At 40.2% G+C, this 23,354-nt stretch overlaps 1 protein-coding gene across 1 annotated transcript; it reads left to right on the forward strand.

Annotated features, from left to right (window-relative positions):
* Nucleotides 1-16,213: 16,213 nt before the first annotated feature.
* LOC133890549 (uncharacterized) lies at nt 16,214-23,019 on the forward strand. Its single transcript, XM_062330966.1, has 4 exons — nt 16,214-16,615; nt 16,698-16,877; nt 17,013-17,122; nt 22,821-23,019. The coding sequence occupies exons 1-4, from the start codon at nt 16,214-16,216 to the stop codon at nt 23,017-23,019; spliced, it is 891 nt and encodes a 296-aa protein (XP_062186950.1).
* The last annotated feature ends 335 nt before the right edge of the window (nt 23,020-23,354 follow it).

Consider the following 23,354-nt stretch of genomic DNA (forward strand, 5'->3'; position numbering starts at 1 on the left):
ATGAGCACATCCGTGACAATTAAACCACCAGGTGAACTTGTTCCTCGTTGTTAATGCTTTCATGGATGGGTTACTACTAAATTCTTGTGAATGTTTTATTGCTTAGGAATATAGGAGAGGCATCACAAGCTCACCAGGATGTCATCCTTCAAAGTCCAAGTTTACTCAGATTCAAAGTCGAGCTCTAGTCGAACTCCAAAGTTTACTTGGAGTCTCAGAACAACACGTCAATAATATTGGCATAACTTTCGCATATGGTGTCCAATCAATGTGTTCTTGGACTTGCTGGAAAGCTTATGACGAGCCATTTCCATTGAATAAGGTATTATCCTTAGATTCATTAGGAATTATTTAGATTCATTGAAATAAATTTCTATGTCACCGTTTTGGGCCTTATCGGGTCTTGTAAGCATGTCGAGGTCGAAGTCCAGGTTGTGTCCACCTCTCTCCATGGCCGCATAACCCTAGGTTGACCTCCTCATATGTGTGTGTGTGTGTGTGTGTGTATACAATAGTCATCATAATTTATACTCGGATTTTTCTTAGATTATTTTGTTTTAGAGAATTTCGCCATATATCGGTTTGTGGAACCCCAACTTTGAGCTCTTCATTGGTAATTAGAAATATTCAGATTACATCTACCTGTTCTTATGTTCTCAATTCTCAACTGCATTTTGGCATGGTTGATAAGCACGGAGTAGTGGTGTAGTGGTTTTGAGGGTTATCTATCTGTTCTGGTCAGAGCCTTTAAATCATCAACGTCGAAACTCTACCAAATTGACTTATCATATTACCTTTCGGAAGATCCAGCAATACTCGCATTAAGTTGTATTAGTGCTTCAGTTGCCCATTAGATAATCTCATTAATCCCTTTTTGTTTAGTTGTGTTCCACAAAAAGATTTAGATCTTTGTTCTTTTGCTGTCCAAACCACTTTGAGCCTTCTTGCAATTTTGATTTCAGTTTTTGCGTTGTTGAGTTTGAGTCCATCATCAGTGTATTTGTTGCTGGTCTAGTCATCGTGTTCTAGTTTCTAGCATCAAGTCTTTGCTGTTTTGGTCATCGTGTATCTCAGCTTGCCCTTGGCTGCATCTGTTACAATAAGGGTTTTGTTTGCTATAGCCGAGATTGTTTCACCAGCCGCTTCTACCACCTACTCAGATCCGATCCCCTACTCGGATTCGACCACGTACTCGTGTTCAACCACCTAGTCAAATTCGTCCACCTACTCAGGTTGACCATCTAGTCAGATTCATCAACCTACACTGGTTTGACCACCTAGTCGAATTCGTCCAACTACTTTGTTTTGCCCCCACAACCAAGTCAAAGTCTATCTGTTTCTAATTGCTCTCAGACACCCCCACACACCCATCATATCATGCCTTGCTAGACAAAGTCCGAGTAGCAATTCCATAGCTAAAACAAAGGTAGCCAAAGTGCAGAGAGAGAGAGAGTATCTTTTTATTACCTTTGTATCACTGCTCTCTAGAAAAAGTTTGTGACCCACTCACCTCCTTTGACCTAGACAGGTAGTAGAAGAGTTCTATGTTTGTGTCACATTCGTAAAAAAAAAAGCAAGAAGCAATTTTTTTCCATTGTGCTTGTATCTATCCTACTTTCTAGATTGCTTGAGCTAGTTCTAGGAACTCGTTCGGGCCAGCAACTGTGATGAGTATTGTGAACTTTTATTCAGCTTTGCTAATCCAATTTCATTATTGCTATTCCTTGCTCCTAAAGATTTCTTATTGAAGATCCACCTTCTCTTGATCAGAACAGTTTTCCCCTTGCAACTTTCTCACTCATACCCGATAAGGTATCATGAACTAGCCGCTAGTTATACTACATGTTGTGATTGATAAGAGCACTTGCAAGAGCGTGGTAAGATATTTGAGATTGTGTGATCCCACCTCCACCACCTAGTAGTTGATAGGGATAATAATTTCTTGTTATCTCTTGTTTGCTACTAATCATGGCAGGTGAAGCATCGAATGCGCAATAATGTGTTTTGAGGGAAGAACTCACGATGGTGTTGGATGAGCACCGCCAAGATATTAATGATGACATCGATAAGAAGCTTGCGGAAACAAATACTACATTGCAATGACTCAATGATAGTATATTAATGTTCAATGCACACTTTGATGGGTTGATCAATCAACCACCAAACAATAGGTGTGTGAATCCTCATGGTGCAGTCCATGAACAAGAGGAGTCCATCGCTGATGATGAAACTTTGAGGCAAGAACACGACGCCTTTGATGCAAGACAAAGGACACCCTATCAATCGGTTCCTTTATCATTCATCAAAGGCATCACGTTCTTGTCTCAAAATTTCATCATCCACGACGGACTCCTCTTGTTCATAGGCTACACCATGAGGATACTCTCGACCATTGTTCGATGGCGGATTAACCAATCAATGAAAACGTGTATTGAGCATTGCAATGCTTTCATTAAGTCATTGCAATGCGGTATTGGTTCTCGCAAGCTTCTTGTCGATGTCGTCATTAGTAGTTTGTCGATGATCATCCAACAACATTGTGAGTTCTTCCCTCAAAACACACTCTTTCACATTCGATGCTTCTCCTGCCATGGTTAGTGGAAGATAGAAAACAATGAAAGATAAATTTTCCCTATCGACTACTAGGTGGTGGAGGTGGAGTCACACACTCTCAAGCATCTTACCACGCTCTTGCAAGTGTTATTACCACTACATGGGATTCTTTAAAAGTTGCTATACGTAACAGATTTGTTCCACCCTCTTTTAAATGTGATTTGCATAAGAAATTGCAGCACTTAAACTAAGGCAATAGATCCGTAGAAAAATATTATCAGGAGCTACAAATTAGTATGTACATTGTGATATTATTGAGGATGAAGAAGCTTCTATGGCACGTTTCTATAGAGGGTTAATGTGTGAAGTTTAGGACATACTTGATTACAAAGAATATGACAGTGTTCCTACATTGTTCTAACTTACACGTTTGGCAAAAAAGAATTACAGGGATGACAACAGAGGCCAAGTGATGCGCGTTTGCCCGATCTTCCGAAGGTAATATGATAACTCAATTGGTGGAGTTTCGATATTGATGATCCAAAAGCTCAGACCAGAACATATCAAGAACCCTTGAAACCTCTACACCACTACTCAGTGCTTATCAACCGTGGCAAGACGCGGTTGACCTCGCCAAGAAGGCTTTTCTTGCAAACGAATTGAGAACACAAGCAAGAATAGGTAGATGCAATCTGAATATTGCTAATTACCAATGAAGCACTTGAGTTGGGGTTCAACAAACTGATAAACTGCGAAACTGTCTAAAATAGAATAATCTAAGTTAAACCTAAGCCTAAACTATGACAACTACTATGTATATATAGGGGGGACATGAGGAGGTCGACCTAGGGTTGTGCAGCCAACACGATTACAAGACCCGACAGGGTCCAAAATAGTGACAACACCATATTTTAATGCCTCTAATTAAACTATAAGAAATATTTGGTCGAGCTCATATCCATTGGAAAGGTCTCATCGTAAGATTTCCATAATGTCCAAGATTGCCTAAAACGAACTTCGTATGAGAGAGTTATGTCTGTTTTACTGACATTTTGTCATGCGACTCGACCACGACTAGAGCTTGGCCTCGAGTCTAAGTAGACTTAGCCTTCGAGGGATGACATCTGGGTAAGGTTGTGGTGCTTCTCCCATGTTCCTAAGTAATAAAACAACACAAAACTTAGTTGTATTTTATTCCCTGCAAAGAAAATATGAACAATATGGAACGAATTCACCATATGTGTATCCGAAGGAACCATGGGCTCATCACCAAGGAATAGTTTTGGAAGCACGACTGATGCAGACATCCCAACCAGTCATGTAAACAAGGATGCTTCACCCCTAATCTAAGGGACGATTACACGAAGCCGCGCCAAAAAAAAACAACAAGAGGTGAACTCGCTTCTTACTGAGTTAAACTTTAATAATGATGAGAATTTTATACTACCTAAATGTTATATATTTGTTTTGCTAAGGTTTACACCGAAGAGAAGGACATTGCTCTGGATACAAAGGCCTACGAGCAGTGCCACGTAAGCCTCGACCAGCTCCGAGTAGCGCCGCATACTCCTTGACCAGTTCCGAGTAGCGTCGTGTGCTCTTCGACCAGCTCTGAGCAGCGTCGCGTGATCCTCGACTAGTTCCGAGCAGTGTAGCAAGATACTTGACCACAAAGAAGAAACAACTACCACGAACAGGAAGTGGTCGATCTAGTCGACCACCTCGTCGGCCAAAAAGAGGGGACCTCGACCGCCTCGACAACCTTCAACACTCTTAGTCTTGTGACAACTGCTTCAACTTCCACGAGTCATGTGACCAAGCCTGTGATGATTCGGCATGCATAATACACATGGTTGGAAAGATAATCAAGTCTAGATTCACACCCAACAAACAGTTCATCATTTCAACTTCCAAGTAAGGAGTAATGTCCAATTTACTAAAGACTGCCAGAAGCTAATCAGGCCACGCGAGACTCTTCAACTTTAGACCGTTCAGCTAGCTTATCTTCAAGGAAACTCCACTAACCTTTCACACCTAGCTAGGAGGGTTGTTCCTAGTATAAATACCCCCTTGTATCACTATTATAGGAAGACTTTTGATAATCGAAATACAAACCCCTTTGTTAAGCTGTGTGCTAACAAATTCGGAGAGTGATCTCTACCCCTTTGCTCTTGTAGTTTTCTCGCAGGATTACAGAAGCAGCCACATCATCGGCTCCCAATTGGTGCTCCTAGCTCGTTGATTCCAGGTTGTGTTGGTTGGTTCTTTGAGAGTGTGGTTGGGCGAATCCTCGATTTAGGTTATGTTACACCCGGTTTTAACGGCCAAAACTAGATGTAGCTTATGTGTGCCCAGAATGTTCAACACACATAAGGACGTCACAAGTGAAGTAACAAAAGTAATACTTTTATTAAATAAATGTTTAACTCTTACAGCAATTGACATATATTGTCTTCTATGAAGATATCTACAGCGGAACAGAAGCACTGGTGCCCAACAACACCGCAGGCAACCGACTAGGAGACACATGCCTAGAACGTCACAACCTCGTCTTGATAGTCTTCAACATCTTCACTCACTGAGCAACAGCTCACATTTCGCATGGGGTAGGGAGAATAGCAAGTATGAGCACATGACGCGCTCAGCTTATATCAAGAATAGGCTAACACATGGTATAATTACATAAATGCGAGTAATGAAAAGATATTTGGACTCAAAAGCATTAAACAATTATTAAGTGAATTTAACCCAATTAATCCAACCTTTATCCCATACCCAAGGCTACCCACCTTGTACACCATAACCATAACCATAACCATAACCAAAACCACAAGCATCCAGTACTCCCTGTACCAGAACCATAACCACAACCCATAATCACAAAGAACTAATTATGTGAGGATCCAAGTCTCTCATAACCATGAACATAGCTGTTATAACAGTTTTTATACTCTGCAGAAGTTGTCCAGCTTTCCCCATGAGTCGTGATTTCCATGTTGCCGTGTTAGCTAGACACTTAACACACGCCAGTGGTGTGCCGCCAGGAGATCACTACGAAGCATTGTCCATTGATTAGGTCCTGGTACTCCAACGAATACCAGCCAGGAGTCTAATCAGTATGCTAAGCCTTACCCATATTGGCCTTATGGTTGGTACGGTAATTCTTGGGTTGTCGCTCCATGAACTGGTCCTTATATGTGACACTTAGGCAAAGACTTTCCAACTATCCAATAGGGAAATAACCAACAAAACCTAACATCTCTACTCAGAACGTATCCACAAGTCGACCACAAGAACCAACATCCAACTGAGAAATAACTAACATAACATCTCTGCCAGGAATGTATCCACAAACCCACCACCTGAATCATCATCACCAAACTCAATCTTTTCCCAAGTCCTAGGGTTCCATGTTACTATACCAAATTCATCGTTAAGCATAACTTCATTAATCATATATATGACACTTCCCAACATTTTGACAACATGGCTAAGCAACTCTACCCATAAGACACCTAACCAAAAACCACATAGGCTTCAAGGAATGAGAAGGGAATATCTAGGTAAAACCCTAACATAGGTGACTACCCATCAAATTGACAGACATTGCATGCAGATTTATAAAACAAAAATTTTTAAAACATAGGTTTAATATGATCAAGGACTCTTGCCTTATTCCCAATTCTGCTCAGTGTTGTCGAAATCTTGGTCTTGAAGTCCCTCGAACTGCTCCGGAACGTTATTGACTAATCGCAAGAACTACCGACAAACAACACAAAGAAAACACTAAGAATAACATACTAAACATCATTAAAATACTTTAAAAACACTATGGTTGGATTAGTAAGATTTTAGAAACATTTAGACGCAAGAATCACCTAAATTGGAGTTAAGATGAAAAGAGAACATCTTTCGAGAGATGGATTAGACTGAAAAGGAAATGCTAATTTTCCTGAAACTATCTTCCTATGGGAAAGGTTTTATTGCACAATCACTGTGTCAAGCTTGATAACATTGTTGCGCAAGATTCAGGAAGTGTAGGGTAGACCAGACTTCGCTAACTAGGCTAAGGAGAATGTTGTGGCACTGACTCGGAATGCTGTGCAAGTACCATCTTGGATGAAAGAAGGGATACGCTGAGATCTAGTATCAACCACCTGTGATGGATCAAAAAGGCCTAAGGTTGCGCTTCTAGGTTAAGGATACTACTGGTAACTCTATGTAGCGGTGGTGGTTCAGGTTTCGTCAGAGAAGGCGATCGGGCGCGTGGCCACAAACATTGATGTCGGGCTTCAGTGGTGTTTCAGTGAAATGAGGGAAGCATAGCATAGAACGCGGAAATACTAACTCAGTGGTATGGTTGGTTTTGGAAGGGGTCATCCAAGGTAGCGGTAAAACAATGATGACTGCTTCTAGGTTTGGTGGTGACCGTGAACAGATGCAGGAAAGAAGACACTCGCGTTCTTAGAGATTGGCTATGAAATTTGAGAAACCGTTTGAGCAGATATGTTCATATATCCCGGGAACACAATGCTATGGCATAGTTTTGGGTAGATCATCCACTGAGAGGAAGAATGATCAGCAGAGATGAGACAGGTGATGGCTACGACATGCTGTGGTTAGCAATGGCGACCTGGTCGTGTTGCTGCACAAACGGGGATGGGCTCCTAGGGTCACGTAGAAGACTCTATGGGACACACCATGATGTAGTTGATGCATCCATACAACTTTCAAATTGACGGGGAACGCGAATGCAAATCCGATGCATGCGCAGAACGCATCCAGAAACCGGACAGTGGGTATGTCGACCTTCATTACGGTGGTTTGGCTACTCTACTGGCTGAACCAGTTGGTGAGGTTGTGGGGAACATCATGGGTCATGTGCTGGTGAAAGGGCATGACAAATGGTACAATAGTTGGTCGGGAACGTCGATGCCAATCGGCTGCAGCGTGGTTGTCTGCGATGGCGACGACCGTGGCGATGTAGATTGGGCTTTGGCCGAGGCTAGAGCTTGGCTAGGAACTTAGTATGATGTTAAAACAGTATTAAGGGAGGAGAAGAAGGGGTCCTCACCTTTCTTTGATGGTCTAGGAAGGAGGATTCACGGAGAAGACGATGTAGCGCATCATGGGCGGCGGCGGCGGTGGTTCCGGCGAACGGCGGCGCTCCGGCGATGCTTGGGGGCATGGAATAGGGGTAGGAGAGGACGTGCAACTCATATTTATAGGGCTAGGGACAGCTGGTTGAGGTGGAGTCCAAGCCGAACACGAATCAGATTCAAGTTCGAGTCGGTTACAGTTTCTTTTTTCGCAGCTCTCTATTCCGAGGATGATATCTCCATCGTCTGGACTCCAAATTGGACGTTTCTTGACTCTAAATTATAGTACTCGAAAAGATCTACAACTTTGGTAGTCATTATAACTTCTGAAAACATCATATTGATTTCAAAAAATTCACCACAAAATAAACTATTTGAACTCAGATTTATCTGTGTAGCACTGATTTCGGGGGCCATAACTCCTAGCTCCGTTTTGAACTCTTGAAAATGCTTCTGCAGGAAATTCTCTAGTGTGAAGCATTCGGTGTGTACAACACAAACACCGGACCTTCCGGTGAGTTAATCTTCATTCTTCTATGCTTGGATTCTTCTCTGCAATAATTAGTCCAACGTGATCCTTCGGTGATCACCGGACCATCCGGTGAAGCCATCTGCATTCTCCCCTTTGTCAACAATGCTTCACTGCTTCTTCCCATTTGACATCGGACCATCCGGTGAGGTATAACTACCTCTAACACAAAGCTCTGGTGCGTAAAAATTCTTCCAGCACCTGACCATCCGGTGAGTACATTTTTCCTAGGACTTATCTAAATCAACTAAACTTTATCCCGGCTATGGTTGCTTGTTTATGTAGTACATCCATAAGACCTACTAAAACATATACTTGACAAAAAATTTAGTCCCATTGACTATGTTGTTATTAATCACCAAAATCATAATCATGGCCTAATAGAGCCCTTTTCTCTACATCATGATCCTTTGGTGAATGGATTTTGAGGATATGTGAGTTTAAACATTGATTGACCCCACTTTTATTTGACATTATTGCTTGTGTCATATGAATAAGAGATGCATGGAGAAGCTCCATAGAGATGGTCTTCAAGATTCATTTGATTTTGAATCATTTGACATGTGCAAATCTTGTTTACATGGCAATATGACTAAGTTGCTTTTGTACATACAGATGTATGCGGGCTGAGGAGCTCTATAGCTAAAAGTGGTTCTCAGTACAAATCTGAATCCTTCGAAAAGTTCAAAGTTTTTCAAAATGAGGTACAAAATCATACGGGCAAGATAATTATATTCCAGCGATTGGATCATGGAGATGAATACTTGAGCCATGATTTCATGGTCATCTAAAGCAATGTGGAATTGTTTCACAGTTGACTCTGCACAACATGCCTCCATGAAATGGGTGTCTAAACGGACGAACCATACTTTGTTGGACATTGTTCGGAGTATGATGAGCCAATTTGATCTTCCATTATCTTTCTAGGATATGCTCTAGAAATTGTTGATTTCATGTTAAATAAGGTTCCATCTAAGTCTATGGAGGAGATGACATATGAGATATAGGCCGAGAAGTGTCCTATATTGTCTTTCCTTAAGATTTGGGATTGTGAAGCCTATGTTAAACATTTGACGTCCGATAAGCTCACTCCCAGATAAATGCTTATTTATATGGTATCCAAGGGAAACCAAAGGATATTATTTCTATAATCAGGAAGAAGATAAAGTGTTTGTCGCCCGGAATGGTGTATTTATAGAGAAAGAGTTTCTCTCAAAAAAAGTAGTGGAAGCATGGTGCAACTCAAAGAGATTCGGGAACCATAAAAAAAACATTTCAGCTCCTACTAAACCACAACTGGATGTTGCAGAAGATGTTGTCGAGACACCAGCCCCAAGTCGATTGGAAAGGGTCAGTCGTGCACCTGAGAGGTTTATGTTCCTAGCCACGGAGCAGTGCGATATATTATTGTTGGACAATAATGAGCAATAGCTTAGAGCCATGAGATCCAAAATATAATCCATGAGAGAAAACCAAGTTTGGAAGTTGGTCAATCCACCCAATGGTATAAAATCTATTGAGTATAATTGGGTTTTAAGAAAAGTGGGTAGAGGCTAATGGAAATGTTCACGTCTATATAGCACGATTGGTGGTGATAAGTTTCATGGTAATTCAAAGTGTTGATTATGATGAAATATACTGCCTGTTGCAATGCTAAAGTCTACCGGGATCATCCTAACGATGATGTATATTATGATGTCAAAACGGTTTTCCTTAATGGAAACCTAAGGTAGGCGTCTATGTCATATAACCTGAAGGTTTTGATGATCCTAAACATGCTGAGAAGCTATATGCAAGCTTCAAAAGTCCATTTGTGGATTGAGGTGAGCATCTCAGAGTTGGATTTTTCACTTTGATGAGATGGTCAAAAGAGTTTAACTCAATGGAGAGTGAGCAAGAACCTTGTGTTCACAACAAGGCTAGTAGGAGCACATTTGTGTTTCCGATCTTATAAATATGTATGACATATTATTGATCGGGATGACAATCCAATGCATTAAGTTTCTCAAATCTTCATTGAGAAATGGTTTCAAGAAGAAGTTATGGGAAAGATAATATAAATAGGGCATAAAGATCTATAGAGATAAATAAAAGGAGGCCAAAGTGTAGGCACTTGCGAGAATCAGTGTGTGGTGACACCTGATGAGCATGATATCCTGAATAAAATGCCTGAAAAAGGCTAATGAGATTTAGCTGAAGAACGCACATTAACAAGTTATTGAAATAGTTCAATATGTAGGATTCCAAGTAAGGGTTCTTGCTAATTCCATGTAACATCAATCTTTGCGAGACACAGTGTGTTGTGACACCAATGAGCAGGGAAATCTTAATATCAATCACAAGTCATGTTCATAGTCATCAGGAAAAATCATCCTCTAGTACTGGATAAGAATGCGAATGTGACCATGGTGTTTGGAGGAAAGAAAAATGTCTTTGTAAATGGTTACATCGACGCTAGATTCCAAACCAACAAAGGAATCATGGTGTTGAATCTAGTTTTATGTAAAAGATGAAACAGTGAGCTAGAAATGTTGGATGCAAGAACTGTTGCTTATTCTACAACTATAACTAAGTACACCACCACTTTTTGAAGTGACATTGGAGATTACTTGGATTAGAAAATTAGTTTCTGAGTTATATGTGGTTTGCAATGTGTTGAGTCTGATGGATCTCTATTGTTCATAGTAGACCAATTGCTCGAGCACTAGGAACATTGGTACCACCATAATTTCAGGCATGTACTTTGGCATGAATATATCATTTTGAATTGAATGGAGAAGTGATGTAAATACATGCAATGGGTATTGGATACCCATTAGATTAGATCCGTTAGTTTATCTTATCATACAACCTGAAAGAAGGTGCACTATCGAGCAATAGGTATTGGATACCTATGTGATTGGCTCTAGTGCAAGTAGTAAAGTTTTGGTGATATGTCGTAAAGGCGATCATGGAGATGATTGTATCACTTCTATGATTGATTGATGATCATGCTTCATGGATCATAGATATGGAGATATCAAATCAATAATTTGGGCACATGTTAGTGAACATGGTGTTGGACAGATCCACCTTGAGACACTGTTGGGATGTTATTTATTGTACCATCAGTTATAGTCTTGAATGATGTACCTCCAAAATCCTTTGACCTGAGATTGTCATTCATTCCAGAATGTGTAGTAACACACTTAGGGGCTTCCAAACGCTACTCCGTAAATAGGTAGTTATAAAGGTTGCTTTCGGGTATGTTATGAAACATGTCATGGGATATGAGTGATCAATATGGAATTTACCCCTCCTAGATAACGGGAGAGATATCTCTGGGCTCCTCAAGGTAGTTGGATTGAGAAAGTGCATGGTCATGCCAATATGATTAAGGAGTTAATCATGATGAATTCACTGCTTGGTTGAGTGAATGGTTTAGCTATCACAAAGATGGCACGTATCTCACCTTGAGCATGACTAATATCGTGTGGCAAAGGGAGTGCATGTGTATATCAAGGTTCAGCTGATACGATCTTTATGTGCGCTCGGCGGTCAATATGTACTGCTAGGTAGCGCTATTGACTTGCAATTCAGAAAGGGTTTCTAGATAGTGGCTGTTTACACATGAACCTAACGGGTCACACACTTAAAGGGATGGAATTTAGAACTTGCATGAATTAACTCTAGTGGAAGTGATAGACTATTGGTGATATACCCTAGAGGCGATTGTGTATGCGGATTGGATCTGCAAGTGGGACTTAATATGATTAAAGGTCCATTAGGGTTTAGAGTAATGATGGGATTTAATGAGATTAAAAGCCCATTAGCATACTCTATATAAGAGGAGGCAGAGCTGTGGGCGCAAGAGTTGATTTTGCCACCAAAACCCTGGCCACCACATCTTCCCAAACTCCCTATGAAACCCTAGTCAAGCGCACGGTGCTAGCACACCGGTGCACGACGTTCCATCCCTATACATGTGGATACCATGGAGGCACTGTTGTGATTGTTGCGGTGCTGATCGGCGACAAGGACACTAGGACGGGTTCGACTACTTCCTCATCATGATCGAGGACCTGGTCGAGGCTCCCTGTTCATGGTCAATGAGGTGGTTGACATGATCGACTACTTCTTCTATATGGTCACGAAGCTAGTTGAGGACGCGGTGCCCGTGGTCGAAGCTAGTTGAGGACGCGGTGCATGTGGTCAGGGATGGTCGAGGACGCACACGAAGTTGGATCGGTCTACTCCAATTCTTCTTCTGTTGCACTGTGCATCTAGTGGTAATGATCTATAACCCTCTACTTGCATGATTTCCTGATTAAACGCGGTAGAGAAATTTTGATTTGTGCTAGTGCAGCCTACCCATTTCTCAACAATCCAAACCTCCTTCCTCTTCGAGTTTCACCATCATAACCAAGCTCCAGAAGCCGTTGAATCATCACCATAGAAGCTGATCATTGCTATGCTACTCCAAGCTTCCCCAATGCCCACAACCCCTTCAAACGAGATCATTGTCATTCCCGCATCGCATTATGCCACTCGCCATTGACTTCCGCGTATCGCAATGTCTTCTCTACCCTCTTCCAACCGTCCTCTGTTGTTCCAGTTAGTCATCGTCTCCATCGAATCTCCAAAGCCAAGGTAGCTATCTCACCGCCGTCGGATCTCACATGCATGGCTTAGATTAGATCGCATGAGTACTAGTCCGTGTAGATGATCTCGACCATTTGATCCATAGTGTGTGGCTCCAATTTGAATAGTTTTGCGCCGAGTCAGCGTTGCCACATATGTGTGCCACATAGGTTTAGTTGTCCGACATGGCAACCCAGTCAGCTAACCTGAGCCTCGTCAGCATCCATGTCATCGTGTGGCATTAACCTTGCATGATATTTAGACTTTCCCTTTAGAAACTAATTCAAGTAATTCGTGAAATCCGATTCATCCAAAAATATGGTTTTCATTATAGGAAAATTCTATAAATTAGATAAATGTTTAAAAAAAATTTATCGATAGAATAAATTTATTTAAAGTTTTTAAATATAATTTTATTTATGTAATTAGTTTTTAATTCGATTTAGCATCTTTTAGTGTTAAAATGTAAATAAAATTTAGAATATATGTTTTAATAGTTTTAGAAAATCTGGAATAATCCTAATAATGTTTAAATAGTTTTTCTTCAGTAAAATAAATGCTTAGACTCTATGCAAAAAAAGTTTGTTTTAATTCCTCAAAATGTAAATAAATTCTAGATAAGTTTTAGTTAGTCTTTTAATTAGTTTTCTATTATAGAATAATTCCATAAATTTATAAAAAATGGTTTTGACCTTTTATAAATTCAAATAAATTAGAGTAAATTCTAAAAATAGTTTGCCTTTTCAGCTGTTTAAAATTTGTTTAACCGTAGTTTTAGTGTCATAGCTCCGATTTGGGCGATTATTATGCCCAAATATTTCTAAAATTGTGCCCTAGCCAACCTTAGCATTTGATTGTTATGATAGCTCGGTAGTATAATTATCATGGTATAGGTAGAACATGCTTAGTCATGCTTACTCATGGGTAGTATAGGCAATGATGAATTGATTAATGATATATGGATCATGATGCTAACTTTGGTAAAAGTGCACATGGAAAGTAGGGTCTGAGCAAGTGTTGTCGTATTGGTTGGCCTGTGGATGTGTTCCAGGCGATTGTGGGCTTGTTGGGATAATGGTGACTACCCTTTTGTTGGGATGATGGTGGTCTTTCCCAAACCATATTAAGCACCAGTTCATGGAGCGACCACCTATGAAAATAGTATAACCACGAGGCTTATATTGGTATGGCTTTGCCAAATAAGTGGATGTTTCCCAGTAGTGTATGAGCCAAATGAAAGTGAGGGGACGGAATGGTTACTTCCTGGAACTACTAGGCACAAGAGGGGGCTTCTAGAGTGGAGGGACTCTTTGGAAAGGCATCATAGTGATCTCTCAGTGCATACATCAGAAGTGTGTAAGGTACCAACAGGTACCGACAAAAGAGCTGATCATGACTCGTGGGTAAAGTGATCATGACTTGGTGCACACCTTAGAAGTGTGCATGGGCATTCACATGATTAGTTAGGTGGTTTTGGGTTGGTTCTAGTGGACGACATTGGTGGGAATTGTGATTCAACTTTGAGTTTGGTTTTTGTTAGAGGTGGATGGAACCTTGGATGTGGAGCAAAGTGGTTGAAACCTTGGATCAAATTTTAGAGAACCTTTCACATAGTAAATAGGTTGCTTTTATAACTGTTTGACTACTAAATTGCATTTAAAACCCCTAAGTTAAGTCTATCTTGGCATTGGCCCACATGTCATATTTTCCTCGCACTTGCTAAGTATTCCATATAGTGACCCTTGCTTTCTCTCGAATCATCATGTTGCTTCTCAAAAGGTGTAGAATTCGAGGAGTTCCCTGAAGATGGAGCTGAGTTCTAGGCGTGCGGGCTTTTCGGTTGATTGCTTATGGAGCTGTGCCCCGTGCTAAGTCTACCACTGCTATATACTTTTCTTTTAGACCCTTAGGGTCATTGATGTAATAAGTTGAACACTGTAATAAAGGATATTATTTATGTTATTCACTTATGACGTCACTATATGTATATAACTTGATCCTGGTATACATATAGTTTACATTCAGTTTGACCTTAAAACCGGGTGTGACAAGAGGTATTGGCAGTCGTGTCCTCAGAGAAGACAGTGGACTGGCCCTCACCAATGCGGAGGAGACATCAATGGATGCGTCCATGAACACGAGAGATCCGGCCATATTTGATGAGGGGCCATGAGATAGGGAGGTGGGTGGTGCATGCAGCAGGAGTCGATATGAGAAGCACATGCACATGTGTGCGCATGTGTTGTCATGGAAAAGGGGAGGCGTGGTTTTTTCTGGTTTTTTATTAGATAGGACCTTGGTAGCATGCACGTCGAAACTCCTAGTTTATATTAGTAGAGATTACATCCCTATTCAACCTCTTGTATAGGTTAGCACTTGTCAGCTATTTTCCTTTTGATGATTGGAAGTTGTAGGGATTTTTTAAGGCTTGGCATCGTATTGGTTCCCCAAAACTAGGATGCTTCATATTCATATCAATGAGGCAGCAAAACACATCTCATTCACCAACGTATGAAGAATGTTGTTCTTTTTCGAAGAAAAAGGTGTGAAGAATGTTGAAAGGGTAACACATACAACAACCATGTGCATCTGTGGTCCCAGCTTGTCAACAATATCAATTAGCACGAATTTGTGGTGCTCTCTAAATCTTATAAACGTAATGCATCCTGTTTTATGGAATGAATTCATAAAAGTGTGTTTTTATAGTACGAACAAGATACTAGTAGTTCTAAAAAATTTACTCAAACATTTATTTAAAAGTTCAGAGTCCCCCATAGATTTTTTTAAAGGAATGCATCTTATTCTACATTAAGGGTTGGTTCAAATCATTAGTATTAAATGTCAAGGGTGCCGTTTAAGTATATATCCTAATATGCAGATCCAGTCTTGCACATATTTTCTTCTTTCTTGAGGTACATTAATTTGTTCCAATTTTATCTTCCAGTGGCTACATTTGCATGTGGACATTAAGTCTCGAATTAAAAATGAGCAACTTTTTCATGCATTTTCCTTTTTTATTCTTATACCTTTCAATAGGATTGAATTTTCATATACTGATGAGTTCTCTGTAAGTGCCAATTTCTGAAAGGTGATGCATGCAAATTTTTATCAGTTATTTGGCAGTTGTGCTCAAAATGTGACCACCATTAATGAGTACAGCTTTTGCTTTGTTTCCTTCTTTGTCACCTCTGCCTATCCTCCCCTCCAGTCATACATTGTGGGCTATTAAATGTGGTGAGTGCTTGCAAACATCCCAGTGTGAACATTTATGGATTTACTCAATTGATAACCATAGCCCAGATTACATCTTCTTCTCCATTGCATCCATATTAAACGTGCGACTCTTCTTTGCTATCTTTCTTCACCTTCTTCCATGAAGTCCAATCAATCAAATGCTACTAGTTCTTACTATATGATTGTGCGTCAACTATTCTCCCGATTGGTCTTTTCTCTTCAGATTGAGTCTTCCCTTTCCATGGAGATAATTGCCTTTTGGTTGTGGCTTGAAGGAAATGGTCATGCTGATTTCCTTGAGTGCATAGACTCGTTCGGTAATAATCAACTCCGGGCAATCGCTTTTGCCGGCAAAAGTTTTATTGAAGCCCTTTATCTTAGATCCAGTGAATCTAATGATACATCTACGCAAGAAAGTTATTTTTATAAAGAAGCTTCTGAAGGAGTTACTTTCTACCTCAACAAGTTCTGTTACAAGGCCTTAGAAGATATTCGAGAAATCGCAGAGACAAAGGAAAGAATCTGTCATATCAATCAACCTCACGAAGAGAAAATGAAGGATAAAGTTCCCATGTCCACGGTAAGAGGACAGTTTGAAAATTAGATCTGCCAAAAGTTTGAAAATTATTTTTTGTTCTGATTTACCCTAATCATTCGTGCAGAAGGATCTTTTATCCAAGATCAAGGCTTCCTACACTAATACTCCTGAAGAAGGCACGAGTTCAAGAAGTATGCAGTCCCCAAAAAGTCATATCCTGCAATATTCAATTGATGGGCGTCAATCAACCTACCATTTGGCAAATCTTTTGGATACCTTGAGCTTAAAGGATACGCCAAATGATGTAGTAAGAATCTCACTAAGTTTAACCATCATGATCATAAGTCACTAATTGATCTATATATTATTTGTTCAATTATGTTGCTGATGAGACATAGCTTATACCTTTTATTCAATTTTTTGACATATTTTGCTACAGATCCAGAAGCAACAACATTCCAGTGTGCCACGTGATGAGAGAACTCTATTCGTGACTTTCTCCAACGGCTACCCATTTACTAAAGACGAACTATATGACTTCTTTATGCGGTAACATCTATTATTATCAAATTTATATTACTTATAGATATTTCGGTGGAGAATTTTAACATTGGTGACTTTAAAACATCAGTAAATATTAACTGTATAGTAGGTGAGTAGGTATATATTCCAATATATTGTATTTGCTTACTGAAACAAAAAAAAGTGCATCACTCATAAACTTGTGACAAGCTTCTGAAATATTGAAAAAGAGAAGAGTACTTTTGGCAAACAATTTTGTAAAGCGCGAGCTAAGAAATAGTATGAGAGATCAATTATTGAATCATTGCATGGTTACTCTTTTGTGAGAAATTTTTCTAAGTTTAGCAATGCTAAAATGCATATCCTACCTGGCCCAGCTGCTAGGCTCAGCTGGCCCGGCATCCCCCAGCCACCACTCACCATATTTAGGGTTTTTTTGTATATATAGAATTACAGCTGTAGTGATTGATCTCTTTCCTAGTTTAGAGTGTTTGAGCCCTTGCCTAGTTTCACACCTCTCTTACCTAGTTTCACACCTTGTACATCTATAAAAGCCAGCCAACTACATGGGAATAAATCAAGATGAGCATTCTCCCCATCTTCATACTCTTTCATGGTATCACCTTCCTAGATCTTCTCCTGCGCCAGATCTGCATGCTCAGCACCTCCTGCGCCACCACCACCCTGTGCGCAGGAGGCCCAACACCTCCTGATCAGCACCCACCATCTCCCCCTCTTACGCCACCACACCAGGCCAGCACAGCAACCCCCCACGTAGCGCCTCACCATGGCCAACACGTGAACTTCCGGTCTCTCCACCATAAACATGCATACGCACATCCCCTTCTCTCTTGAGCTTCACCCACTGAACTACTCCCGCTAACATGAATTGTTTCAAGTTCTCGTCGGCAAGTTTGGTGCCAAGGACCATATCAATGGCTCCTCCCCCAAGCCGGACGCCAAAACATAGACCAGCAATGCCATCTCTGCTTGGGAGTCGATGGATTGCACAATCCTCTCTCTCCTCTATGCGTCTATCTCCGAGGAGATCCTCACCATCATCCTCATGCTCGGTGCTTCTGCGCATGCTGTCTAGACCAGTCTGGAGGGATTGTTCCATGACAACAAGACATCACATGTCCTCTCCTTCGAGGCTGAGTTCCTTAACTTCGCTTAGGGTGATCAGACCATCGTTGCCTACTCCTAACATATGATGGCCTTCTTGACACCCTCGCCGACCTCGAACAACCGGTGTCTAAGGACACCCTCATCCTCACCATGTTGTGCAGCTTGTCTAAGCCATTCCTCAACATCACCACGGTTATCAAGATCAAGACGCCATTCCCCAAGTTCCTCGACGCCCGCTCCCTCCTCCTTCTCGAGGAGGATGATCTCAAGATCACGATGTTCTGACCTTCCACGACTCTGGTGGCCACCATCGGTGCCAAGCCAACCAGTGCCAACTCCTCTAGCCATTCGATTGGCTATGGCACCTGGTCCAATAACTCCTCTACCGCCTGCAACAATGGCAACAATGGCAAGAAGAACAAGGGCAGGAACAACCATCGTAGCTGTGGCGGCAACGACGGAGCACTCACGGAGGCAACACTGGCAGTGGCGCCCCTTGGACCATGGGTGCTATGCCGCCAGTTTGGCCTGGCACCGGTCCTGGAATTCTCGAAACATGACCTACGACGTCCAACACTCAGCGTGCCTTCACTACACCAAGTGCGTACAATACCCCGACTGCTTCAACACCATCATGGGATCGGGACTCCCTCATCCAGGCCATGAACGCCATATCAATATAGTAGCAGGCACCTTGGTTTATGAACTCGGGTACTTCTTCCCACCTGTCCGTCGACCCGGGTAACATCTCCCACCTCTCCCTACCCCCCAAAATCAGAACTCTGGTCGTTGTTGGTAATGGCTCTATCCTTCCTATCACAATTTTTGGTCGTGTTGATTTTCACGCCTCGAGGCCTCTCACTCTCTCTAATGTTCTAGTTTTCCCCAACCTCATTACCAACCTTATTTCTATATGTAAATTTACCACTGATAATCTTTGTTCTATTGAGTTTGACCCATTTAGCCTCTTTGTGAAGGATCTTCGCACTAGGAACATGATTCTCGGGTGCAATAGCTCCGGCGACTTGTACCCATTTTTTGCACAACCCATCTGTCGTCATGACACCCTCAGCGTGCCTTCTACCACTACTTGGCACCATATTTGGGTCACCTTAGCTACCAGCCCTGTCAGTCTCTGCGCCAGCAACGCCATCACCACCACTACAAATAAAATGGCACCATCCCTCTATCATGCATGCCAGATTGGGCGGCGTGTTTGCCTCAAATTTCATTCTTCTGTTTCTAGCACTAGTGCACCTTTTGAGCTTCTTCATTGTGATCTATGGACCTCTCTTGTACCCATTATTTCTGGTTACAAATACTATTTAGTGATGCCTGATGATTTTATGCACTATTATTGGGTTTTTTTTCTCTCAAGTTGAAATCCGATACTCTACCTGCTATACTCCACTTCCATGCTTACGTCACAACCATTTCCACAGCATAATTCATAGCATCCAGTGTGACAACAGTCGAGAGTTCAATAACAACGATGCTGGCGCTTTCTTCCTCGCCTATGGCATTCACCTAAAACTCTCATGCCCCTACACCTCCCAACAGAACGGTAAAGCCAAGCGTGCCATTTGTACCATTAAAGATGTTCTCTGCTTGCTGCTTTTCTAGGCCTCTATGTCACCAGCTGATTGGGTCGAGGTGCTCCACACCGCCACCTACCTTCTCAACCGACATCCCACCAAGGCTCTTCCCCCCATCACACCATATCAAGCCTTTTTTGGTCGTCCTCCAACATACAACCATCTACAGGTCTTCGGGTGCCTCTGTTACCCCAACCTCTCCATCACCATGCCACAAAAACTCAATCACCATTCTGTTGATTGTGTTTCATGCAACAAAGATGCAATAATTCGCTTCCGAGGTAGAGTCTTCCCATTAAAATGGAACCCTTTTCATTATTTTGTAATTCCACTAAATTATTTTAGTTCTAGCTTTAGTAGGAACTACCACTACTACAAAATCTATTTAGTGAGACGCCCCTGTATAGACAGATCTATAGAACCGTCTCTACAAAGGGTACCACAGACGGCTCCAAACTATAACCGTCTAAGAATATGACAACAAGCAGTTGCAACAAAGTGGGACACTACAATACAGACAGTTCCAAACTAGAACTGTCTGTACAAAAAGGAACAGTACAGACGGTTCTAAACTAGAACCGTCTGTACTATTAGCAGTTATAGTACAAATAGTTCCAAATTAGAACCATCTATAAAAAAAAATGTATAGACAGTTCTAAACTAGAACCGTCTATACTATTGACAGTAATAGTACAGATGGTTCCAAATTAGAATCGTCTGTAAAAAAGAAACAGTACAAATGATTCTAAGTTTATAACTGTCTGTACTAATAGTGTCCCACTCGTTTTGAGCATATATCTTATATAGATTACTTTCATATAATGATTAGTAATGAACGATAGATAAGACGGTAAGGAATGTTTGTGCGAGGTTAGAGGTTACAGGTTCGACTCCTAAAAACACACTCGTTGTATTTTGCGTGGAAAATCGTGTGACTTGCGACCGCGCCTACATAATAATATAGAGGGCTAATGTAGGTAAGAAAAATATATTTTTAGATTTTTTTAGCTCCAGAAAACTTAGTACAGACGGTTCCAATAATGAGCCATCTGTATAAATATTTTGTACAGACGGTTTAAAAATCATCTGTACAAATTAAGATTTTAATTCTTCCACAAACGGTTAAAAAAATGTCCCACACGTGATTTTCAAACCGTATGTACAAATCATTTTTCTACTAGTGTACTTATAGTTTATATTATTAACTAATTTCTGAAACATGGGCTTTTATACTGAATAATGTTTCATTAAGTCTGTAGTCCCATCCTAAGATTCCTAGATGTCATGGCATATGAAAACGATAAAACATAGAAGTGGTTAAATAGTATATTCATTAGATATTAAGAAAGATATACTGTGCAAAACAAAAATTAGGGGATAAAGTGCTTTATGTAGTCCCACGAATAGGTTGGCTACTTTTTGAATGATTATCGAGCAACTCTAAATTAAAGAAAGTCACTACATAGGATCAACATGCTAAGCTTCAAAATATATACACCACTCCTATACTTTAAGAATATAAAATATGTAGTCCAAAATAATTGATATATATGAAAATGTACTAGCTAGCTTAGAAGGATCAACATGATGAACTAATTAACATAACTAATTGATCATTAGAGGGATTGTTGAACTATATGGGTAAACGATGACTACTACTACAAATGTAAAAGTTACTTAGTTAACAATGTATGTACCTTCCTAAGTTGTATGTTATTGTTATCTAGTTGGAAGTGTCGATTGATTGGGACTTCCATGATGTAATACTGTAACAATGACCCTGTGTTCCAGAGTGATTAATAAAGCAATGTTGTACCTTTGTTTTGGTAAGTTTAGTAGAGAATCAAGTTATTATTACATTCAGAGTTACAAAAGTCGCATACAGATCAGGATTAGAGGTAAACAAAAGTATCTATAAGATAAATTTTAAGAGGTCAGATGGTTACATATTCACCACACTGATCAAACATGCCGAAGTAATAAACAGTTAACTAGTTTCAAGCAAGCCGACAATAATAAACTTGAGAAGTGATGACAGATTGACAGTACAAATGATTGCCATGATTCACCCATTGCTGGTAAAAAAACATTTGCTCAAAGCTTCATGCAAAACTTTACTATATAGCTAGTTCACAGAAAATTGAACTGGCCATCTCCAGAAAATGGTTGTCAGGACAGACCAACTCATGCTATTATAAAATATAGAATTTTCAATGTTTAGGCCTCCAAGATACAAACATATTATTGATTTCTAATCGTATTGTGTTACTGAAAATTGTAAAATGCATATACGAGTATCATTTTTCGTCTGGACGATCATAGTTTGAAGTGCCTACATATGAATCTTGTAATGAGAAAGAAAAATACCTCAAGCGATATAGTTTACTAGGGATACTCTGGGTTCACCGAATGGAAAGAAGGGTTCGAATAATATATTTTCTTATTAATTTTGGTATTGGCCACAAGATCATTACAAACAAATATTTATAGTGTAATGACAGAGGTACAAAGTAAAATTCTATATTTAATATCATAATATATAATCTTATAAATAGAAAAGTTTGACCAATCGATTGTATCCATGCTGAAAATTTTTCTAATGCTTCCAAAGATGGTACCACGGGTAAAACCACTTACATGATAATTTCAACTCATGCACATTATGTTAAATGTATTGGCCTAAAAATGTCACTTTTTACTGTTTGGCATTTGCCAAAAAAAAAAAAGAAAATGTATTGAAGATGAGAATGTCCTTCGATCTATACACACAACTTCAGCCATCACTCTAATTACATCCTTCTATCTTTGTGCTATATGCTAATAATTACATCCTTCTATCTTTTTGCAAATTTTAAATTTGAGGTACTACTGAACTAAACATAGATGTTTCTGGAAAGTTAGACATTTATTTTTCCAGATATACATGATGCAAATCGAAGACAAAATAGTTTTTGGAGTATTTGACTCACATGGTTGTTTATTGCATTTCTTTAATATCACAGGCACTTTGGAGATGTAGAAGAAATAAGTGTAGAGGAGCCAATTGAATCAAGGCCACCACTCTATGCACATGTTACATTTTTCTCACAGGTGACACTCTTCCAAGTCCTTGATGGGAACAAGAAAGTCAAATTCATGACAAGAGGGAAACATATATGGGCTCGACAGTTTGTGCCAAAGCGGAAAAAAGTTGAAAATTGATAACCTCAGTTGCCTGAATATTGGGAACCTCATGTCATATGCCTGTCAAAAACAATGGAATAAGCTTCTGGAACCGTCTTGTGTCTTCAGCTTGTTATAACCCTTTTCGAATTCAATGTATTGGCATGGTTTTCATGTATTTCATGACAGCAACTTAAATGTGTTTGTGTTAAGACTTACGAATTGCAGTCTGTATCATTCACCTTTGTTGTAATGTTCAAAAACCTATCTTGGCGTATGGTTGCTGTTATCTGATGTGAGAACACAGTATTTGTTAGATTTTTCTTTTTGGAGAACTCTGAAAATTTCTAATCTCAAATATTTTCCATTTTCTG

Source organism: Phragmites australis, chromosome 14 (assembly GCF_958298935.1).
Source record: "Phragmites australis chromosome 14, lpPhrAust1.1, whole genome shotgun sequence".
In the NCBI taxonomy this organism is placed as follows: domain Eukaryota; kingdom Viridiplantae; phylum Streptophyta; class Magnoliopsida; order Poales; family Poaceae; genus Phragmites; species Phragmites australis.

What these genes read in the sequence shown, in the direction of transcription:
- LOC133890549 (XM_062330966.1), top strand. Translation starts at nt 16,214, where the DNA reads ATGATTGTGCGTCAACTATTCTCCCGATTGGTCTTTTCTCTTCAGATT. An exon ending in ATAAAGTTCCCATGTCCACG is followed by an intron (nt 16,616 to 16,697) that starts GTAAGAGGACAG and finishes TCATTCGTGCAG; the next exon opens with AAGGATCTTTTATCCAAGAT. An exon ending in CTATATGACTTCTTTATGCG is followed by an intron (nt 17,123 to 22,820) that starts GTAACATCTATT and finishes TTAATATCACAG; the next exon opens with GCACTTTGGAGATGTAGAAG.